Consider the following 22,054-nt stretch of genomic DNA (forward strand, 5'->3'; position numbering starts at 1 on the left):
CTCTGGGGAGCCATGTCCCTGCTATTTATTCATTGGTATTAGCTCCAAGGTGGATCTAGAAGCCTGAGCAGGGGGGGAACAGCAGCTCTTCAAGAGAGTCTAGACTAGGGTTAATGCTTCCAGATGGGAATGCTTCCAGGACTGTCTTACCTGTAGATCACATCTCTACTCAAAGGGGAAGCAGTGGGATATGGAGGAAAGATAGAGGCCTTTGGGGATAGATAAGACTCGGTTCAAATCCCAGTTCTGCCACTTTTTAGCTGCATGACTTTAGGCAAATATCTTGTTTCCTCAGCTGTCCAATTAGTATATTTCTGAGAACTAGAGATGATATATATAAGATTCCTGGCACGCAGTAGATATTCAGCAAATTGTAACTATTTCCTTAGTAATAAAGTACTATAATTTGATTTTACAAATGAAGGTTCCTCTCTACACTTCCTTTTTTAAAAATATAAACTGCCCAGGCTGATCCAAATGACAGTGAATGGTACTTTGGCATAGATTTTTATGCCTGAAGGAATTGCTGTGGTTAAGAGCACATCCTATGTGCTAGATACAGAACTAGGCACCTGGGACACAGCCATGAAAAAATAGTGTGGAATTGCCCCTGAAGAGCCTCCACCTTGGCAGTGTTTTTAGGAAGGAAAGAGAATGTTCTGAGAAGTAGGAGCTTGGGCCAGCGAAGGGATTGCAGTGACCCGCCTGCCCTCTAGCTGCCTCTTGCTATATAGGGTCAGAGATGGGGGAGCCAGATAAGACAAACTCCAGATAAGACAAACTCCACCAGCCTGGATCTCGCCTGCCTCCCCCACGAGCCTTGCCCTGCGCCTTAGTGTCAGCGACCAGCTGACATGCAGGAAGGAACACTTAAGGCCCCTTCATAGAAAGGCACTAAATAATTACCACCAGGGAGATTTACACGAGGAAGGCAGGGGAAGAAGTGTGGTTCCTGCGGCTTTTCAGGCAGAAAAAGGAGCGCACGCTTGTAGATTTCTTGGGTCAGGGTCTGGCCCAGGCTGGAAGGGGCCAACACTCCGTCTCTCTTTTGGAGACCCATCCTCCCCATGCAGGACCCAGAAATCACCAGCCCGCTCTTAAGGGTCTCCAAACAAGGAGATCCCCACCCACCACCCTCACCCCCCAGCCTACTGCTTTTCCTCTCCCTCCCAGATCCGAGCCGCAACTGCAGCGGCCGCGGGACCTTCTCCCCCGAGAGCTGCAGCTGCCGCTGCGAGCAGGGCTGGGAGGGCGCCGACTGCGAGCGGCCCGCCTGCCCCGGGGCGTGCAGCGGCCACGGCGTGTGCGTGCACGGCGCGTGCCAGTGCCACGAGGACTTCACGTCGGACGACTGCAGCGAGCGGCGCTGTCCCGGCGACTGCAGCGGCCGCGGCTTCTGCGACACCGGCGAGTGTTACTGCGAGGACGGCTTCACCGGCCTCGACTGCGCCCAGGGTGAGAGCGCAGATGCGCCTTCGGGGGCCCCCGACTCCCCTCTCCCTGCGCCCTTTAACCATCGGTTCTACATTGTCCTTTAGCCTGAATCAGGATCCTGCATGGGGGGGGGGGGGAGCTGGTTAAAACACAGACTTCTGGGTCCCACCCCACAGGGTTTCTGATTCTGGGGTGGGGCCCGAGAATGTGCCTTTCTAACGAGTTCCCAGGTGATGCTGATGCTGCTGGTTTGAGGATCACTGGTCTTATGTTTGACTTGTGTGGGGGATTGGGTGGGGTGGGAAGGAATGTTATTAACTCCCGACCAGTTAATAACTCCTGGGAGGAGGGAGTGGAGTGTCAAAAATGGTGCCTAAACCAGGTCTGCATCCTAGCACGGGCATTGCAGTGTCAGGTATATAGGAGGTGCTCAGTGAATACCCATGGGCCCCTCATTCCTCACCCTCTCCACCCGCTTCCTGTTCTGCTGCAGTGGTCACCCCCCAGGGCCTGCAGCTGCTCAAGAGCACAGAGGATTCCCTGCTGGTGAGCTGGGAGCCCAGTGAGGTGGACCACTACCTCCTCAGCTACTACCCCCTGGGGAAGGAGCTCTCCGGGAAGCAGATCCAAGTGCCCAAGGAGCAGCACAGCTACGAGATTCCTGACTTGCTGCCTGGAACCAAGTACATAGTCACCCTGCGCAACGTGAAGAAAGAAGTGTCCAGCAGCCCGCAGCATCTCCTTGCCACCACAGGTGAGGAAGCAGCCAGATGCCCAGATTTCCCACGAAGGGCCCCATTTTAAATGTTTTCTCCCACTGTCCCCACAAATACCCTTTTGCTAGTCAGGCTGTTGCCCTGATTTGTGGTCTGAAAAACATAGTTTCTGCAGTCCTAGGTTCTGGAGAAGAGTCCCAGTTCTCTCTCTCCTTTCTGTGCTCCCCAATTGTTGGGTCCTCCTAGCCAGTGATGGCAGCTGGCTGGATTGGGGCTCATGGGGTCCCCTTTGTCCCTGAGACTAGTAAGGTCTGTTTGCCTCCAGCCCAACATGAGCAGTCAGAGGGTACTCATGCACCCCCAGCCACTCATTGAGCCTCCACGGCCATCCAGCAAGTTCTGGTGGGTATGGGAGGGGGGTTGCTAAAGCCACCTGTATTAGATTCATCTGAGTTAGATTCATCTCAGCAGGAAAGACAGGACACAAATAGGGTAATTGAACAAGTTGGGTTTATTGATTGTTTTAGCATGGGAGAACTCACACCCTGGGGAACCATGGGCAAATCTCAGTAGAATGTTAGAAAGGACTGGTTATGGAATTCGGGCTTATATTAGGTGATTTGGTGGAAGGTTTAAGGAAGCAGGGATTTGCTTTGGGTTGGATGCTGTCAAGAAGTGGGGTGTAATTCTATGGTTGGGTATCTCAGTGAATCTTATCTAGAAAGAGGGCAGACTGGAGGGAAGCTAAAGCTGTGGTCAGTAAAGAAGAAGCAGTGGTTTATATTAGTCAGGATAGGGGATGTTGAGTCATTGGTGTGCTTTGGACAATGGTCATGTTTTCATCCATGTTCAGACCTGATCGTGCAATGGTCTTGTCCTTGCCTTGGTCTCTCATGGTCACAGAGTGGCCTTGTTTGATGTTGCTGTTATTTGTGTTCAGTGAGAGAACAGCAAGCTCTAGCTGTGCAAGCCAGGCTCGCTCCCGGCTGGCAGGGGCTGCTTTTCTCTCTCCCCTTTTTGTCTGTGGCTACCTCTCCTCTCAGTTGGGATGGTGTCCAAAGCCTCCCAGAGAAGAAGAGACATCTGTTCTGAAAGTCTTAGCAACCCCTCTTGGCATCTTGCTCTAGGGACTTGTAAAATCCTGGCAGTGAGAAGTTTGTCCTTCTGGCTAATCCGATTCAAGTTAAGCCCATTCTTATTTGCTCCTCAGGGGAGCCGCAGACCGAGAGACACTATTGCCATCATAACCTTGGATGTTTTCATTAAGTCCTTGCTTTTCCACCTGTGAATCCCTCCCAACTCTCTTATGCCGTGGACCTCTTCTATAATCCTTGAGTCACTTTCATTACTTGCCTCTTGACCTGTCCCTGAGGGAATCCCATCTTTGAAGGAAGTCCAAAAAACAGAACCTGGAGGCTGGCGAGGGAAGCCAGCGGGTGAGAGGAAATGCTTCAGAGAAAAGGCTCAGTGAGGCTCTTTATATCCATAACAGTGAACCAGGGATGTTCAGAGCCAAGGTAACTGGAGATCGCTGAGCGCATACCCTTTCTGATGCACAAATTCCCTGTGTCACATCCAGGCAAGTGGTCGGTCAGCCTGGTGGAAACACCTCCAGGGACGTGAAGGTGGGGGTAGGACCGAGGAAGGGGGCCAAGGCTGGGAATCTGGGGCACTCGGCTTCCCTGTTCCAAACTTCAAGGCCTGGCTCCATCAGCCTGCGGTACAGCTGTTGGAATTCACGGTGCTCCTAAAAGACCCTCATCTCCCCCACCCTCTGAAAAAGTTCTTCCCTGAGAGCCACATCAGTGGCTCCCACATCCCTTTGTGTTAGTCATTATAAATCCATGGCTTTTTTTTCCTGAGTAGAAGGGTAAGCCATTAATGCTTTACTATGAGCAACTGTCTACAGTCCCTCTCCTCCTTCACAGGACAGATAGACTGGACAGCACCACAACACCAGGTACCTGGTCGAAGCGCTAAGATTTGGTGGAAGGTGCAGGAAGGATACTCAGAAGGACCAAATTAAAATTCATCTACTTTATAGTTTGGCCCAGGGTTAATCCTGAGAGGACAATTTGAGGGGCCAGGGCTCTAATTTGGGGGATGGAGGAAGGAGCTGGTTGTATTATCAATATTTTCCTCCAGAAAATTTGAAATGCATTTCCCCAGCTTTGCATGGAAGGGCTCATGCTTCTCATCCTGAGGTTGGCTCTGAGGGCAGGGACTCTGTGGCTAAAGTGGGAGCACTGAGTTCAGCACAGTCTGATCCATGGGCTAAATGGTTTGGCTGGCTGGCCTGGGAGGTGCAGTTCGGGTTTGACCAAAGTCAGTGTGGACAGGGAGGGCTGTGCGGCGTCTGATGGGATGGGGTACTGGAGGCTTTCCTAGAGATGGTCCACCCTCCATGGAAAATTTGAAAACCAACAGCTTTGTTGCTACTTTAGTAGCCTGAGACACCTGCTAAGAACTCTGTGCTGGGGCTGGGCCCTCAGTGTGTCAGAAAGGGAGTTGGCTTGGAAGCCTGCACTGTTGCAGACCTTTGGGGCCTCTGCTCTTCACTGCTCTCTCTTGCCTTCCCTGCCCCCCCCCAGATCTTGCCCTGCTTGGCACTGCTTGGGTGACAGACGAGACTGAGAACTCCCTTGATGTGGAATGGGAGAACCCCCCGACCGAGGTGGACTACTACAAGCTGCGGTACAGCCCCCTGACAGGGCAGGAAGTAGCTGAGGTCACTGTGCCCAAGAGCAGTGACCCCAAGAGCCGATATGACATCACTGGTAAGAGCCAACATTGGGGATGAGATTTTTGCTGTGGGTGTTGAACGGGGACAGTGTGTGCAGAGGCCACCAGCATCTGCACTGCTCCAGTGTGCACAGAGGGTCCTGGGACGTTAGGAACCACACTTGACCCCCAAAACTCCCAGACATGAGCCCACTCTGGAGGCCTGCAGACTCTGCTGCAGAATCCCAGAGCACCTTGTTCACAAGTTACACTTCTGAAACGTCCTCCCAAGTCAGCTGAGTCTCTTGAAGACCCTGTGTATGTCTCAGGATGGATTTGATGGTGTACAGACACTCCCAGAGAGAGAGAGGGAGGAAGAGGAATATTGAGTCTGGTTTACAATGCACTGAAGGAGCTGTGTCAGGAGGCCTGGGTGGGGGCTTCCCTGTCTCAGATGACTGAGTTAGTGCTGCTGAGAGCTAGAGCTCAGATGGCTGCTAAGGAAACGGGGGTGCGGGGATGGATGGAGTTTTGCAACTCTTGAAATTTATACAATTTTCAGGGCCCTCTTTAAGAAAAGTAATACACAGTCACAAATACCTGATTAGGCAGTGGGCATTGGAAGTGGCTCTGGAAAGTGAGGGGCCCTAAGGCTTATTGACTTTGCAGAACATCCTCCTCTGGGGCCTTGTTCCACCGCCCGCTGCCTGAGTTCTGTCTTGAGAGAGAACGCCTTGGGGTTCCCAGTGTTTGTGGAGTGGAGAACGCGAGCGTGTGCCTTGTATGTGCTGCTGTTTGCCTGCCTTTTGCTACTGGAGTTCACATATTTGTGCCTTGAAGAACAATCATTCAAGTTGCTTCTCCACAGAGACTTAAATTTAAAATACAGGGAAAAAATCCAGGCCAATTATTACAACGAGAAGGAAAGAAACTTTTGAGGGAAAAGGATTTCTGGGAGCAGGAAAACATGTGGGGCTGTAAATCCAATTGGGAAATAAGTGCTAGATGTCCCAGTGAAGACCGGAAGCTCCAGCGACTTCATCTCATCTGTTCTGACCCCCCTTTCGCCTCCCAACCCATAAGTCTCCTCAGTGACGCCTCATATTCCGCTGGTCCTGTGGAGCTTTGTCTGCCTGTAGACAGGGGCAGTGTTTGGAGGAGGAAGCAGAGCCTTTCATCTCCACCTCACAAGAGAAATCCTGGGGAGAGCAGTGCTGGGAGTGGGGTCCGAGCCCATACTCACCTCCAGCACTGGCTGCTTGTTTCCAGGCCTGCAGCCCGGGACAGAGTACAAGATCACAGTGGTCCCCATGAGAGGAGAGCTGGAGGGCAAGCCGATTCTCCTGAATGGCAGGACAGGTAAGAGCCACTTGCAGGCGCTATGAACGTTTAATCATGTTCGTCTTCCAATGCTTTTCTTGGCTGGCTTCTTTCTGTTTAAAAATTCTGGGATTTGCATGAAGAGAGATTCTATGCCTTTATGTACTGACATCTATTTGGGGGGGGCAGGAGAGGGGAACAGACTTCTCTTATTTCAAATTTTTCTTGCCATTGAAAATCTCTTTCAGAATCTTGGAGTCAAGAGCAAAGACCATTTCTGACACTTTTTTGCTTATTTTAATAGCTTCAATCACTGGGTTATTTTTAAGGCATTTATTATCTTAGACCTATGCACACAGCTCCGTATTACCTAAAGACAGGTGATCTATACTTTTTTGTTGCTGCTCCTGTGTTTTTTTTGACACCCACACTCATGCAGTCTGCTTTAAAATATCAAAAGATATTAAGAACCCTTACATGGCAGTAGTCATATATTTAGTATCTGTGTATACAGAAAATATGTAATGATAAAATGTTAAAAATTGGCAACCCTAATTTATTAAGCAGAACAGAATTTGTAAACATTGTAGGCCTATATATAAGATATCCTATGAAACTTTTAGTTTTTAAGCAACGCTTGAGCCCATATTTAACTGTGAGCCTCCTGTAATAACTCGGTGCTCCTGCCTATGCCAAGTTGGCAACTGGTGACTTTAGAACATAAAGCCACTGGTGGAGACTAATCCATGGACCCAGCAAAGCAGGGATCCTTGAATTTTAAGTCTTCCTTGCAAAGTTTTTTAGTTCTTTCCAGTACAGTCTTGGAAATAGCTGGTTGGGGTGGTGAGAATAAGGGCAAGATGGTGCAAGAATTGAATTTGTGATTTCAGAGGTTTAACAAATTGCGTATCTGGAGTATGAAAGTATTATAGTTGGGCAATTGTAAAGGATAAAATATAATCTGGTTTACAAACTACCAGTATAGAATGTGCAGCCTGCCTGAATATTGGACTAGTGAAATGTTTTAGTGAGTTGGAAAATGGCAAGTACTTCCTTGCTTATGGTGGCTTTCTCTGTAGCTGTGGATTAATTGAGAGCTTACTATGTGCCAAACGTTATACTCACTAAGCACTTTTCATGAATTATCTCATTTAGTTCTCACAGCAATCCTATGAAGTAGGTACTGTTATTATTTCTATGTCATGTATAAGAAAACTGAGGCTTAGAGAAGTTAAGCTTAGGATTGCCCAGCCAGGAAATGACAGAGCTGGGATTTGAACCCAGGACTTTGGGGTTAGCTAGAAAGCTAAAGTGCTTCTCACTTGTATCCTCCTGTAAGAGATAAACAAAAACACTTATTCTTCTCTTACACAGTCAGTACAACACAGAGCTCTTTATCTCTGGTCACCAAAACGTGTGTGGGGACTTTCCCCCCACACCAACCAATTCTCTATCAAACATAATTCAATTCAATTCTGATACCTGGAGAGTTGCAATTCCCACAGATTTAACGGCTCAGTCCACCATGACTGCCCTCACTTCAGATGCCAGTCACAAGTCCCAGGTTGTGATTGTATTTCTGACAAATCAGCTATAAATCGGGGGTTCCTAAAACCAATAATTTGCTAGAGCGGCTCACAGAACTCAGGGAAACACCTTATTTACATTCACCCATTTATTGCAAAGGATACAGATGAAGAGCCAGATGGAAGAGATGTACAGGGCGAGGTATGGGGGAAGGGGTGCAGAGCTTCCATGCCCTCTCCCGGTGCACCCCTTTCCAGGCACCTTCACATGGTCAGCATCCAGGAAGCCCTCCAAACCCCGTCCTCTTGGGTTTTCGTGGCGGCCTCATGATTGATTAAATCTTTGGCCGTTAGTGATTAAGTCAATCTTTAGCACCTCTCTTTGGTCAGGGAGATAAGAGGAGTTAGGGCTGCAAGTTCCAACCCTCCAATCATGGTTAGTTTCCCTGTCCACCCCCTCTGCCATCCTGAGGCTCTGCAGGAGCCACCAGCTGTCAGTCATCTCATTAGCATACCAAAAGACACTTATCACTTTGGAGATTCTGAGGGTTTTAGGAGTGTGCCAAGAATTGGTGATTAAGACCAAATAAACATTTCTTAATGTAAATCACAGTATCATACCTCCCATCCTTCTTGTCCATCATTTCTGGTTAATTTTCACACCGTTTACTCGCTAGGTAAAAAATTCCTGTGACTCCTCACTTCCTTAGGATAAGGTATAGCCCTTGTATCTTGGCCTCAGTGGGCCTGTCCAACTGGGGCCATCTTTATTCTTACTGTTTCCCAACAGGAAGCCTTCCTGTAGCCTGACTCTTCCTGGGGTTTTCTAACACAAAAGGCTTATCTTTATAGTGGGTTTGTTTGTGTTGTTACCCCAGCCTAGAAAACCCTCTGCTATTATCTCTAGCTATCAATTAATTGATAATATTCATTAACAAACATTGATTGCAGGGTACAGTTGGGGAGAAGAGATATGGTCTCTGTAGACACTTCCTACCCTTCCAGGGTTCATAGCAGAAATGTCAGTCATCCTTCCAGGCTGGGCTCAAACCTTAGCTTCTCCACTGAAGCCTTCTATGACCACATTAAATGTTGGCCATCTTCGCCTCTGAGTTCCTAGAGCATTTAATCACAAATGGCCTTCAATTGCTAGTTAACCTTTCAAGTATATTATCCCAAATAGTGGTAGCACTCAAGAAGTGTTTTATTTTTTTATTTTTTTATTTTTTAAAAGATGACCGGTAAGGGGATCTTAACCCTTGACTTGGTGTGGTCAGCACCACGCTCACCCAGTGAGCAAAACGGCCATCCGTATATGGGATCCGAACCCGGGGCCTTGGTGTTATCAGCACCGCACTCTCCCGAGTGAGCCACGGGCCGGCCCATCAGAAGTGTTTTTATTGTCAATTATATCCTAAAAGCAGGATGGAATAATTTACTGGGTTGCAAATAAATTTGTGTCATGTGCTTTACCAGCATAAAAAAGAAAAGGTACTGTAATTTCTAAGGTAAGGAAGCACTCTCAAACCTGGCTAGACTGTTAATTAATTTAAGGGGTAAAAAAGAATCTCTGTTTTCTTCAAATATTTTAGATCCTAGGGGATGGAAAAAGACACTGAGAACTTAAGAACAGCATAAGCATGTGCAGGGAGGACATGAGACAGTTCAAGTGTTTGCCATTTAACAAGTCACCCAGTGGAACTAATACCATGAAAGGGAAAGGTTGACTGGAAATCTTCACCCTGTTAACATACTCAAAGTGCACTGGAACACCTTCCAGAAAGGCAAGGCTTCAGAAGCAGTCCGGCTTTAAGCCCAATGAGCAAAAGCCAGGCCAGTGCCTTTGGGGGAAACGTCCCTGGACTTCTCCATCAGACCCTCATGCCGTACTCCACATCAAATGATGAGAAAGAGGCCACTATCTGAGAGGTGACGCTATTCTTCTGTCCTCGCTGTCTCCATGTGTGAAATGAAGGGTTGGACTAAATGAATTTAAGTCCTTCTCTCTCTTTTTTTAATGATTATATTATTCTTTTAATAACTTCTGTGATTCATGCCTTTCCGTGGTGGGTTAAGGCAAAGCATGCTTGCTTTGTTGTAATTCACAAGCTGCCGTGCACAGCAGAGCATACGGCCCAGCATATCTACTTGTCAGCAGTTTTCTCAGAACTTTCCCCTTTAAACTTTGCTATGAGATAGCAGTTTTGCTTCTCTTATGATCTGTTTCACTTTTTACTGATTTTCAAACACAGTGTTCCATTTGAAATGGCCTAGCCCTAAAACTTTCCTTCCCAAACTCCTTCATGTTGCAAAATGAGCTGTCAACATTTAGATCTCCTGTCTCATGCACAGCCACCCAACACCCACACCCAGTGGCTGAAGAATAATAATGCTCTCTATCATTTGAGAGACCACTGTATTCTAGTGGGCTTCTGTATACTGTGAGGCCCATAAATATTACCTCTGGCCCTTGTGATAATATTGCAAGCATTATTATTCCCATTTTACAGATGAGAAAATTGAAGCCTACAAAGTTTAGGAGACTCAGGAACTAGTGAATATCTGAGCCATCATTTAAACTTAGGTTTGCTTGAGACCAAAGTCGATAACCTTTCCAGAAGCAAAGTTAGAGGACAGCAGGAAGAAGATTTCTGAGCACATTCTTTACAAATGGTGCCTTTTGGATACTTCCATTGCCACCATGGGAAGGCAGTAGAGGAAGCCTGTGAAAGCAAGACTTGAAATGCATAGGTACTGTAGTCTAAAGGTATCTCTTCCATGAACTCATCTTCAAATTGCTGACATAGGCCCTGTCCTGTATCTCTGTCCCCAAGCTCACATCTCCATAGATTTTACATCCTGGCTATGCTGTTCTCCACTGCACCAACTGGGTGATTCACAGGTGTCAACTGTGAATGGAGAAACCCGTTCCTAATGTCTGTGGCCACCTGTTGGAGCATGGACATGTGCTGTTGGGTGTTACAGCACAGACTGAAAATAGCCATTCCTTGCCTAACCCCGCAGTGAATCTTGTTATAAAGTGGAATAAACTTCCCAGAGCTCCTAATTAACTTCTTCTGTATATTAGGGTTTTGCAAATTAGATCTCTTTGAAATGGGGCTCACTTTTTTTCCAACTAATGCATGCACTCAAAGGTAAGTCCCACCTATCAAGCCTTACAAATCTTGCCCTAAATCTCTCTGACCTTGAATGGTCCTGAGAAAGGTCCCACCGGGGCTGCTAGTGTCCAGCAGGTGGGCAGTTGCAGCCTCAGGATGAAGTTGGGGCTGGGCGGGGGAACCTGTCTTGTGGAGGATCCAGCTGTGACTCGTCTATGATTTGGCCAGCTACTGCAGCTACTGAAAAGCTATGTTCCATGGAAAAACTGTTTAATGATCCCTTCTTGGCAGAGTGGGAGGTTTGGTCCTGCAAAGCTGGCCTCTTCCAGCAATGTGGCTTACGGTGAGGGTTCCATCTGTGAAGACTTCCTATCATTCCTGTATCTTGGCATCTGATTCTCATCCTGAGAAATGGTCAAGGAGAACAGCTCTGTGCAGAGCCCCCTTCTAGTTTAAGTCGTTGTTGGGGAATTGAAAGAATGTGGGGAAGAAAGGGGCAGAGAGCCCTGAGTTCTAGGCTGGCCCTGCCTCTAACTAGCTCTGTGAGCCTGGGGAAGTTCCATCTCCTCTCTGTGCTTAAACTTCCAGGTTTCCTATAACCCAGCATGGTACGATTGTGTTTTTCTTTCCTAGTCTTCATAGCCATGATCCCTTTTCTTGGTTCTTCTCCGTGCCCTGAGTGCTCTGGGACTGCTGGGGGACAAAGGAGCTCCAGGGCTGTTTGCTGTTTTCTCCACGCACATGTGTGGATGTGATGGTCTTTCAGCACACACAGGCAGCACCGACCCTACAAAGCCCTGGGCCTGTACGGTGGGTCCTGGGAGCTACGACGGCAAGCACTGATCTGGGCCAGGGAGAGTGGTGGAGGGCACTGTTGGGACCCGGGGTTGAACAGCTGTGGGTCACTTTGGAGAGGGTGAGGGCCAGGGACCTCAAGAGCAGGACTGTTAGGGTATTCTTGCTCTCTTCTCCCCCATCCTTACTTTTTCATCCTTAGCTCATTACTAATTTCCCAGGCTGAGATGGTGCCTGTGGAGGGCTCTTGTCCTTCCTTCTCTGTCACGTTGCAGAATCATGTCTTACACGGAAAGGGCAACAGGGTGGAGAGGGAGTCTTTTCTATTGTCATGTGTGCTTTCTCCTGGGCACCATCTTAGAGCCTGCTCGAGCCTCCAGAGGCCCTGGATGTGGCCCAGTGGGTGTTTGCATCCTGACGGCTCAGCCATGTCCTTCCATGAGGCCCACTCTGCCGGTGAGCTGTGCCTAGTGCTGGTCTCTCAGAGCCGTCATTCCAGATCATTTTTTCTCTCTTGTTGTCCCTCCAAGGTTCAATCTACTACTGCTGCTGGATTTTAGATTACAGCAACTTTTCAGATCACACTTTATTTTATTTACAATTTATTATTATTGTAAGTTCCTTAAGAGTAAACTGATGATAGTGCTGCTTAAGATATAGAGGTATAAAGTGGAAATGTGTAGTCTGATAGACAAGAATGTGTTTAAATCTTGTCTCTACCACTTAATATGTCCAAAAGCAAACTCTTGGTCCCATCCCCCTCCCTGCCCCCTACTGCAAACCCTCCCCTCCCTCAGATCTCCCTATCTCTGTAAACGGTCACACCATTCTGCAAATTGCTCAGGCCCCAAACCAAAAAATCATTCCATTGCATCCCACTTCTAGCCCATCAGTAGGTTCTGGTAGCTTTACTTTTGAAAACTCCCAAATCCAGCCTTTCCCATGACCTTCACACCCCTGCCGTCATGCACACAGCTCTTGTAGCAGCCTCCTAGGTGACCTCCACTCTTGGTGTGCTACTGTCTGTATTCCACCCAGCAGCCAGAGGGATCCTCTTATGACACAAGTCAGATCGTGTCATTCTTCTTTGCAGAACCCTCGGAGACTTATCTCATTCAGTGTAAAAGCCGAAGTCATTGCCATGGCCTTTGAGGCAGTCCCCAGTCTGCTCTCCCCTTCACCTCACTGGCCTCACCTCCAGCCACTCGACTTCCTCTGCCAGGTGCACTGGCTTCTTGCTGTTCCCTGAATACACGAGGCAGGAGCTTTGAACTTGCTGCTGCATCTGCCTGGAATGAGGTTCTCCCAGATTGCACGTGGCTGCTGCCTCATTTCATTTAGGTCTCTGTTCAAATGTTACTTTCTCAGTGAGAGAGATCTTTCCTGACTTCCCTGTCTAACACCATGGATATCCTCTGTTCATTGTTTTCTGATTCCTTTACCTTGCCTTATTTGCCTTCATGATACCGTCACTGTTTGTTTACTGTTCTTCTCCTCCCAAGAGAATGCAAGCTCCATAAGAGAGTCTTTATTTTGTTCACTGCTTGTATTAGTTTCTGCAGGCTGCTGTAACAAGGTACCAAAAAGTGGGGTGGCTTAAAACATCAGAAATTTATTGCCTTACAGTTGTGGAGGTTAGAAGTCTGAAATCGAGATGTTGGCAGGGCCATGCGCCCTCCGATAGCTCCAGGGGGGGATCCATCCTTGCCCTTGGTGTTTGGTGGCAGAGCTTGGTGTTCCATGACTTGTAGATGCATTATCAGGTCATAGGGCCGTTATCTCCTGGTGTGCCTTCATATCACCTTCTTGCTGTGCATGTCTGCCTGTGTCCAGGTTTCCCCCTTTTACAAGGATGCTAGTCATATTGGGTTAGGTTCACCCTAATGATCTCGTTTTAACTTGATTATCTTTGGAAAGATCCTATTTCTAAATAAGGTCATATTCTGAGGTATTGGAGGTGAACACTTCAGTTTTTTTTTTTTTTTGGTGGGGGGGGGGGCACAATTCAACCCATAACACTGCTGAATCCCCAGCCCCAAGTAGGCACTCAATGAATGTTTGTGGAATGAGTGAGTGACTCCCATGTACTAGCTGAGTGATTTTGGGCAAGTTCTTCAACTTCTCTGAGTTGGGCATATAGTTTGTGCTGTAAAAATGGTAGCCATTATGAATTTTCCAAACTAGTACATGGTCTAGAAACTAAAATTTGGAAGGAACGGATAGGAGAAGTGAAGTTGTTTCTATCTGAGGAGAATTAGGAAGGGGAATGATAACTGTCTTGAATACTTGCTGTGTGATCTTCTGGAAGAAGAGTTAGATGTATTCTGTATGTCTACCTAGGGTAGACACATGGAAGGAGTTACATCTTGAGTGGCCACACTTGAAAGAATTTTCTCTAATGTGTTTAGTGGTCTGAAAATGGAAAGGATCATTTTGTCTGTCAAGGACCACTTTTTCTTTAGGTTTAGGTTCAAGCAGAGGTCAGTTGTCCACCTGTCACAGATGATGGAGCGACCCTCTTGCGTTGTGTAGACTATTGAACTAGGTTGTCCGGAATAATTAGATCGTTAAGCATCTGTGATCTTGATCTCCAAATGGTTTCTCTGATTTTCCTTTCTCATGTATTTTATGAAGAAATTGATGGTCCAACTAATGTGGTCACTGATCGAGTGACAGAGGACACGGCGACTGTCTCCTGGGACCCGGTGCAGGCTGTCATAGACAAGTACGTGGTGCGTTACACTTCTGCTGATGGGGATACCAAAGAGATGGCGGTACCCAAGGACCAGAGCAGCACCGTCCTGACGGACCTGATGCCAGGGGAGGCATACAGAGTCCACGTGTGGGCTGAGAGGGGCAGCCAGGGGAGCAGGAAGGCTGACACCACGGCCCTTACAGGTAACGAAAGAACAAGAGCCCAAACAGGTTTCCTCATGGCAGGGGCAGGTTGATTTTGAATCAGGAGGTCATTGCCACCTTGCCTTGGTTCTTTTGTTTGCAAGCATGGAGGAGAGAGTTGCAAAAATAATTTTGGATTTCTTCATTATGATTTTTTCCCTTTTTAATCTCAAAAAAAAAAGAAGACCAGCCTTTTCATTTGATACAGAAGGTCACACTCACTTGGGATGGAATTCCATATGCAACTCCCTCCGAGTAGAGTAACACTTTCTAATTTTCATTTTCAGATGTGAAAACTCAAAACATTGGGCTGACAGTGAATTTGAATGCTTATCTCAGTTTGCAGTGGCTGCACAGGCACTTTGCATATCATCTGGAGTTCTCTTTCAGACCGTGGAAATGGTTTGCATCCTGAGTCAACATTCACCAAATGTACCGATTCTGCCTTTAAAAGCTTTTAGAAACCATAAGGGTCACTGTAATTCACCCAGTCATTCTGCTCAGCTCAAGCCTACAGGTGTCCTGAGACTCTACTGGGACATAACCTGGCCATTCTTTCTGCTTAAACGCTCCTCTGGTGTGTCCCTGAAATCACAGCAGCCTGATCCTGGATCCCACTTGTGGTTGCAACACACATGACAGGAAATCAGAGGAAAAGGATTCGCTCATTGTTTGGGCTCTGTTCTGTTCAGTCAGTGAGTAGAGAGACTCTCAGAGAAGCAGATAAGTAGTTAGGAATATGGTTTCAGAAGCTTGACTGTCTAGGTTTTAATCCCAGCTCTGCCATTTACTTTGCTGAGTGGCTTGGGTAAGCTACTTTACCTCCACTCCTCAGTTTCTTATCTGTAAAATGGGGCATAGCAGTGTCTATACCCTAGGATTACTGGGAGGGTTATGTGAGTTAATTTGTATAAAGTGCCTGACACATAGTGAGTGCTACGTAAGTGATAGCAATGATTATTTCTTAAAATGTTAGTCAGCATTTGGCCCTCAAAGTGTTTCATGATGCACAGCCTCCTAGATCCAGGCGGGCCTCAGAGAGCTGACCAGGGGAGGAGAGAAGAAGTTGACAGTCAGGATGGGGAGATCTAAATTTGCTTAAAAGGTCAGCAAACTTTCTGTAAATATTTTTGGCTTTGGGGGCCAAACAGTCTCTTGCAACTACTCAGCTCTGCCACTGAAGCATGAAAAGAGCTACAGGCAGTAATATGTAAATGAACGGGCATGACTGCATTCCAATAAAACTTTATTTATAAAAATTGGCAGTGGGGCAGATTTGGCCTGTGGGTTGTAGATTGCCCCCTCCTGGTTTACATTACACACAGCTTTTTGTTTACTAGGATTCTGAGTGTTGTGAAAAGAAAGAGCATGTGTCTTTTTAGGATGATGGAAGTTGGAGTAGAGAAGAACCTTCCTCTCTCTCAGGGGGGTGGTGTGAGTAAGCCCCTCAGCAAATTTCTGCTTCTCTGAGAGCCACGGGAGTGTGGCATTGCTGCTTGCAAGGGTGGGGGTGGTGGTGGTCAGGCATGGAGCTGGGCTCTGGGGGTGCAAAGTTAAAGCACACGATTCATGTCTGTGTGGCGTTCACAATCCCCTGGGTAGAGAGGACAATTAAAAAAGATGAAGTACAGCGAGTCATGTTCTAGAGCAAACAAATGTCCCTGGAGCTGTGGGAATCTGAAAAAGGGTACCTACCACAGACTGGAATGGGAGAGGGGTCATGGCAGGCTGTCGGAGGAGGTGACACCTGGCCGGAGCCTGGAGGACGGGTGGGAGGTAGCAGCAGAAGCAGCGTCTGCAGAGGCCTAAGTTGTGAACATATGACAGGTTAGGTAATCCCGGGTGGTTTTTATGGTGGGCAGGTCTGTGAAAGAGGTGCAGTAGTGAAGGAAAAGGCCAGCTCAGGGTCCCAGGAGCTAAATTGTCTATCCTTACATGCCAGATGTCCGTGGTACTCCTTCAGACAAGTTGTCTCACGTGGCGGTGTGTCCCGCCGAGCTGGACTGCTTTGTGTGGTGGGTGGTGTGTGCAGGTTTGAAATGCAGTTGCCATCACTGAAAACTCGTGGGTTTTCAAACAGGATAAAAAAAAGGGACGCTAATCATATACCCAGTTACTTGGATTTTTGTTTCACATTCTGAGGAATGTGAAACAAAAATTTCAAACCTCAAATGCCATTAGTAATAACAACTCATATTTAAGCATTTACTGTGCAATATCTCACTTTTCACTATACATAGGAGGTAGGTACTGGTATTTCCCTCTTTGTAGAGGTGACGAGATGGAGACTTAAATTACACAGCTTGTCCAAAGTTAGCAACCAGGAAATGGTGGAGGCCAGCTTCTAACCTAGTTTAATCACGTAGAAACCCAGACAGATACTACAGGTAGTGTTATTTTTATTAGCTCAGGCCTCCGATATCATCAATTTAAAAGTTCCCTAACCATAGACATAATGCTTTATATAGAAAGAACTGACAGCACCTACTTTCAGGATACTTTTTCTTCCCAAAGAATATATTAGAACAGATGAAGAGATTTATTAAATATAATTGCTTTCAGGTACAAGGCGTCAGGGACTGAAAGAGTGTATTATAGAAATCCAGGGTAAAGGAAAAATTTGTGTTAGAAAACTGATTGTTTTTATCCCAAAGCACCTTGTGGGGAAAGTTTATAGAGTTGACCTATATGTTGATTTTGTCTGAGAACTCTACTTCTCATTAAACGTGTTTAGCTAATTTGTGGAATTTCCAACCACTTGCTAAATTAAACCCTTGAGTTATCCCAATCATTGGCGTATGACAGGCTCTGAAATTTTTGAGATTTTGGCTGTGTATGTGCTGGTCCTTCAGGAACTGGTAAAGGCTACATTCTTCTTTCATCTCTCTCTTAAAGAAATCGACAGCCCTACAAACCTGGTGACTGACCGGGTGACAGAGAATACAGCCACCGTCTCCTGGGACCCGGTGCAGGCCACCATTGACAGATACGTGGTGCGCTACACCTCGGCCGATGGAAAGGCCAGGGAGGTTCCTGTGGGGAAGGAGCAGAGCAGCACCGTCCTGACGGGCCTGAGGCCGGGCGTGGAGTACACGGTCTACGTGTGGGCCGAGAAGGGGGCCCGTGAGAGCAAGAAGGCCGACACCAAGGCCCCGACAGGTAACAGGAGGGAACTGGTCAATTGGAATTGACTTTTGAGCGTGTGGATTTGAGTGTGCATGATACCAAAGGATGTGGCCTGAGCGGAGAGACTTTGCAATTAGAAGTCTTAAAGATCAAAGAAAGACAGTGAGTGAGCTCCCGTGCTGTTCTCAGCGGGCCGCCGTCCCTGACAGTGACGAGCTGTTCATGAAGCCACTGGGCCACTAGAAAGGAGAAGTAAAGTTGTGTTGTTGCAATGTTTGTAGCGGAATCCCCGAAGACGTGTATGAGAGGATCCGGTCATTGCCATGCTGGTGGCGATTCTTTTAGAGTTCTCGCCAGTGAAGTGGCCCTTGATAAGATGACAACTTAGGTACCCTGAATGTCAATGGCAGATACCTAATGGGCGGTCTTGATGTGCCATATGCTGCTAAGGAGACCTTGTTCCTCCCACATTTAGGGAGCTGAAAGCCAAGAAAGAGTACCAAATTTATAATGATTCCTCCTTTGAAACTGTGAGTCAGGGGTTACTTTCTCCCTCGACTCCCACCAGAGGCTCAGGATGGGAATGTGCTCGCCTTGTGCTAAGAGAGCTCTGGAAGATGAAAATCATGGTGATGGGGTGTGGAAATGTCTCTCATGGCTTCAGAGCTTATACTTTTCCAAACATTTTCCTTTCAGACATTGACAGCCCCCAAAACCTGGTGACCAACCGGGTGACAGAGAATACAGCCACTGTCTCCTGGGACCCGGTGCAGGCCGCCATTGACAGATACGTGGTGCGCTACACCTCGGCCGATGGAGAGGCCAGGGAGGTTCCTGTGGGGAAGGAGCAGAGCAGCACCGTCCTGACAGGCCTGAGGCCGGGCGTGGAGTACACGGTCTACGTGTGGGCCGAGAAGGGGGCCCGCGAGAGCAAGAAGGCCGACACCAAGGCCCCGACAGGTAGCGGAGCATCATTATCATTGCGTCGTTGCTAAGCTTATGGTCTGTCTATGCGGGTTTTCCTTCCCTGACCTGGGCAGAAGGGGAGGTTTTATAGAAGAGCAGGTTGATACCTCTCCAAAATATATTGTGTACCCCTCACTTCCTTGAATTGCTTCTCTTAAATGCACATCTTGTTTTGTGGTCTCCAAACTTTGCCCTTTGAAGGTCAATGGTCATCGCCTGCAGTCCTTCCTTCCGCCGTCCGTACACCTTCTTTCTTCCCACATAAAACGCTTCACCTTGAGAAGGAATAAATATCAAGAAAGCACAAGTGACTGCCAAGCTGAGGGAGCCAGACTTGTAGATTGTGATCCAAAAGCACTTTTTACTTTTAACTCCTCTCCTGTTTAAACCCTTGCTCTGCTTGTTTTTATTTCTGCCTTTTGGATGAACGTTTGCAGCAGAAATAATAACAGCATTTTATTAGCTAAAAACAAGCAAATATCTAGCCACTTTTAGCCTGCAAAATGTATCATTTTAGCAATTAAAATGTCCATTTCCATGAAATAGCCCATACTTCATTTACAGTTACAACTTCTCCTCTGTATTGGCCTGGGCCGCCTGTGGGCTAACTGCCTGCTGTAGGAAGCTTCTCTTGTATTTTCCTCCTTGTAACTCAAGCACTGTCTTTCCAGCTTGATATCTGCAGTTTCTGACCCATCTGTGTTTGGCTGGAAGAGTTACGCTGAGGAGAGGCTGGGGTCACGGAGGTCTTGTTTGACTGTAACAGTCAGGACTAGGACCGGCTTGGGCCTGTCATGGGGCCTGATGAGTGTTAAAGCTGCCTCTTTCTCTCAAGGAGCACTTATGTGCTCCTCTTCCACTGGGGGTCTCTCACTGTGGTGTCCTGTGGGCAAATGCTTGTCTCCTACAGGTCCGTTTCTGCCCTTCCTCTGCACACACATCAGGAGGTGCATGCCAGTGTGTCTCTGGTGGGGCTGCCTTGCCCCCGTAGGCAGTCCTCCTGGACAACTTCCAACACAGCCATAGGCGGGCCCTCCTTTGCTTGGCCCACATCTGGTCCGCGGGGAGCACACATGCATCCCCTGCCCACTCAACTGGTTGTGCAGGTCCTGTGCAGTGCTGCAGCCTCTCTCTGCTCTGCAGCAGAGCAACCAGCCATTCTCTCACCTCTTAGATATTTTAGGTCTGTGTCAGACACCAGCCCGAGGTGTTCCCCAAGATTTGGGCAGGGTTCCTCAACCTTGGCACTAATGATATTTAGGGCTGGATAATTCTTTGTTGCAGAGGTCTGTCTCATGTATTGTAGGATGTTTAGCTGTGTCCTGGGAGTCCACCTATTAGATGCGAGGAATCTTCCTATTCCACACTGAGTTGTGACAACCAGAAATGTCTCTAGACATTGCTACTTGCTCCTAGTTGAGAACCACTGCTTTAGGGTATATATAGCAAGCTCTGTAAGGGATCCCATTGAAACTGTTTATTCAAGTCTTGGGTCTCAACGTGGGACTCACAGTGTAACTGTTTCCAAATGAATTCATTCTTTAAGTCCTACCTCACTGGCCTCACTGACCTCTTGATCTTGCCTTGGTTTGTGGCCCTCAGGTTGGAATATAGATACCAATTTTCTTGGGGTCACAGCCTAAACCATAAGACTAGTCCCACTTTAACATACCATCACACATGTGATAGGACCTATGAGCAAATGGTTTTGGGAAAATGGCCTTTGCAATAAACTATTTAGAACAAAGAAATGCTACTGTTTTATTGGGGAATACAGTTTTGAATACCTTCTGTGTGTGTAGTATGGAGGAGTATTATCTCTTATTTATAAAGTATCAACAAACTGATATCAGTAATAATACTAGCTTATGATTATTGGGCATCTACTAGGGGCTAAAACTGTAATAAGGGACATGTTATTAACTCATATAATACTCACAACAACTCTATGGGATAAGCACTAATATTACTCCCACACCAGCCTCCCCTTTTATTCCTGTGGAGGCAGAGGGGCTGATTTGCCTTTGATTACATTTTGAATTATGGAGTGAATATTCTGTGGCTTCAGAGCTGTAAACGCTGTAGAACTTTAATGTTTTTAAAGCCCTTTTTCTATATGACATTTTTTGTTTTGGTTTACAGGGCTACCCAAAGAGAGATGTACAATAACTACTAACAACCCCATTTCACAAATACAAAAGTAAAGTGAAGCACTTTGCCCAAGGTCACAAAACAAGTTAGTAATTTATGAAATTAGATGCATGCATGGAATATTAGTGTTTAGGGGAAGCTAAAGCCCATCCAACCTGAACCTTAGATTTTGCAGATGAAAAAGCTGATACCCAGCCAGAGGCAGCTGGGTTGTCAAGAGCCAGAGCTGGCTGATGGCAGAGCTGAGACTAGATTCCTGGTCTGCTGGCTCCATCCCAGGGCCTTCCTGGCCCTCTGCTCTGCCTCTCTGAGCTGGGACTAGAGCCCAGCTCTTCTGACTCTGAGTCTGGTGCTCATTCCACTCTCCTGTTTGTCTCCTTGAGGATTCAAGAATCCAGCTGTGGAGCCAAGGTCTCTGTCCATGAAACAATTGAAAACCAACACATGATATGGGAAAACCATAAGAACAGGAAACTGTCTCAGCCCAAGAAAAATGGCCTCACTCTTTGTTGCCTGTTCATAGTGTTCATGAACCAGCATTTTCCTTTCAGACATTGACAGCCCCCAAAACCTGGTGACCGACCGGGTGACAGAGAATACAGCCACTGTCTCCTGGGACCCGGTGCAGGCCGCCATTGACAGGTACATGGTGCGCTACACCTCTGCCGATGGAGAGACCAAGGAGGTTCCTGTGGGGAAGGAGCAGAGCAGCACCGTCCTGACGGGCCTGAGGCCGGGCGTGGAGTACACGGTCTACGTGTGGGCCGAGAAGGGGGCCCACAAGAGCAAGAAGGCCGACACCAAGGCCCCGACAGGTAACAGAGCATTGTTCTTTGGGAATGCAGGACCTGTCATGCTAAGCCTTTGGGTGGTCAAGTTTTGTTTCCTTCTCTTACACTGGCAGAAATCAGTGATTTATAGAAGAGCGGGATGGTAGACCTTTGTCATTCTACTCACACCATCCCTCACTACCCTTTAACACATTATCTCAGAACAAGGACCTCATATCAGCCTCACACTTTGGTCTGGCAAAGATTGATGGTGAGTGGTCACATCCACCCACTGTTTCTCCAACTGTGTATTACTTTTGTGATTAATCATTCAATATTTCTTCTTGAAAGGGACAATATAAAGAAGCCATAAATGTTAGGATCTATGAGCTAACTAATTTAGGGAAAAGACTTCTGCTGAGATCTCGTTGGAGCAAGAAAAGGTTATTGCTTTCTTAGTGAACAAATCCTCTTTTGAGTACTGTGCACTCTATCCTGAGGATCTTAAATTG

General features: G+C 47.2%; 1 protein-coding gene across 1 annotated transcript in view; it reads left to right on the forward strand.

The window, feature by feature from the left end:
* Nucleotides 1-22,054, forward strand: part of TNN (tenascin N) — a 48,978-nt gene that overhangs the window by 534 nt on the left and 26,390 nt on the right. The window contains exons 2-9 of the mRNA XM_063106951.1: nt 1,174-1,455; nt 1,928-2,188; nt 4,742-4,927; nt 6,141-6,230; nt 14,266-14,529; nt 17,425-17,688; nt 18,352-18,615; nt 21,324-21,587. Of these exons, the coding sequence (XP_062963021.1) occupies nt 1,174-1,455; nt 1,928-2,188; nt 4,742-4,927; nt 6,141-6,230; nt 14,266-14,529; nt 17,425-17,688; nt 18,352-18,615; nt 21,324-21,587 (1,875 nt within the window). The remainder of the gene's footprint in view (nt 1-1,173; nt 1,456-1,927; nt 2,189-4,741; nt 4,928-6,140; nt 6,231-14,265; nt 14,530-17,424; nt 17,689-18,351; nt 18,616-21,323; nt 21,588-22,054) is intronic.

Source organism: Cynocephalus volans, chromosome 8 (assembly GCF_027409185.1).
Source record: "Cynocephalus volans isolate mCynVol1 chromosome 8, mCynVol1.pri, whole genome shotgun sequence".
In the NCBI taxonomy this organism is placed as follows: domain Eukaryota; kingdom Metazoa; phylum Chordata; class Mammalia; order Dermoptera; family Cynocephalidae; genus Cynocephalus; species Cynocephalus volans.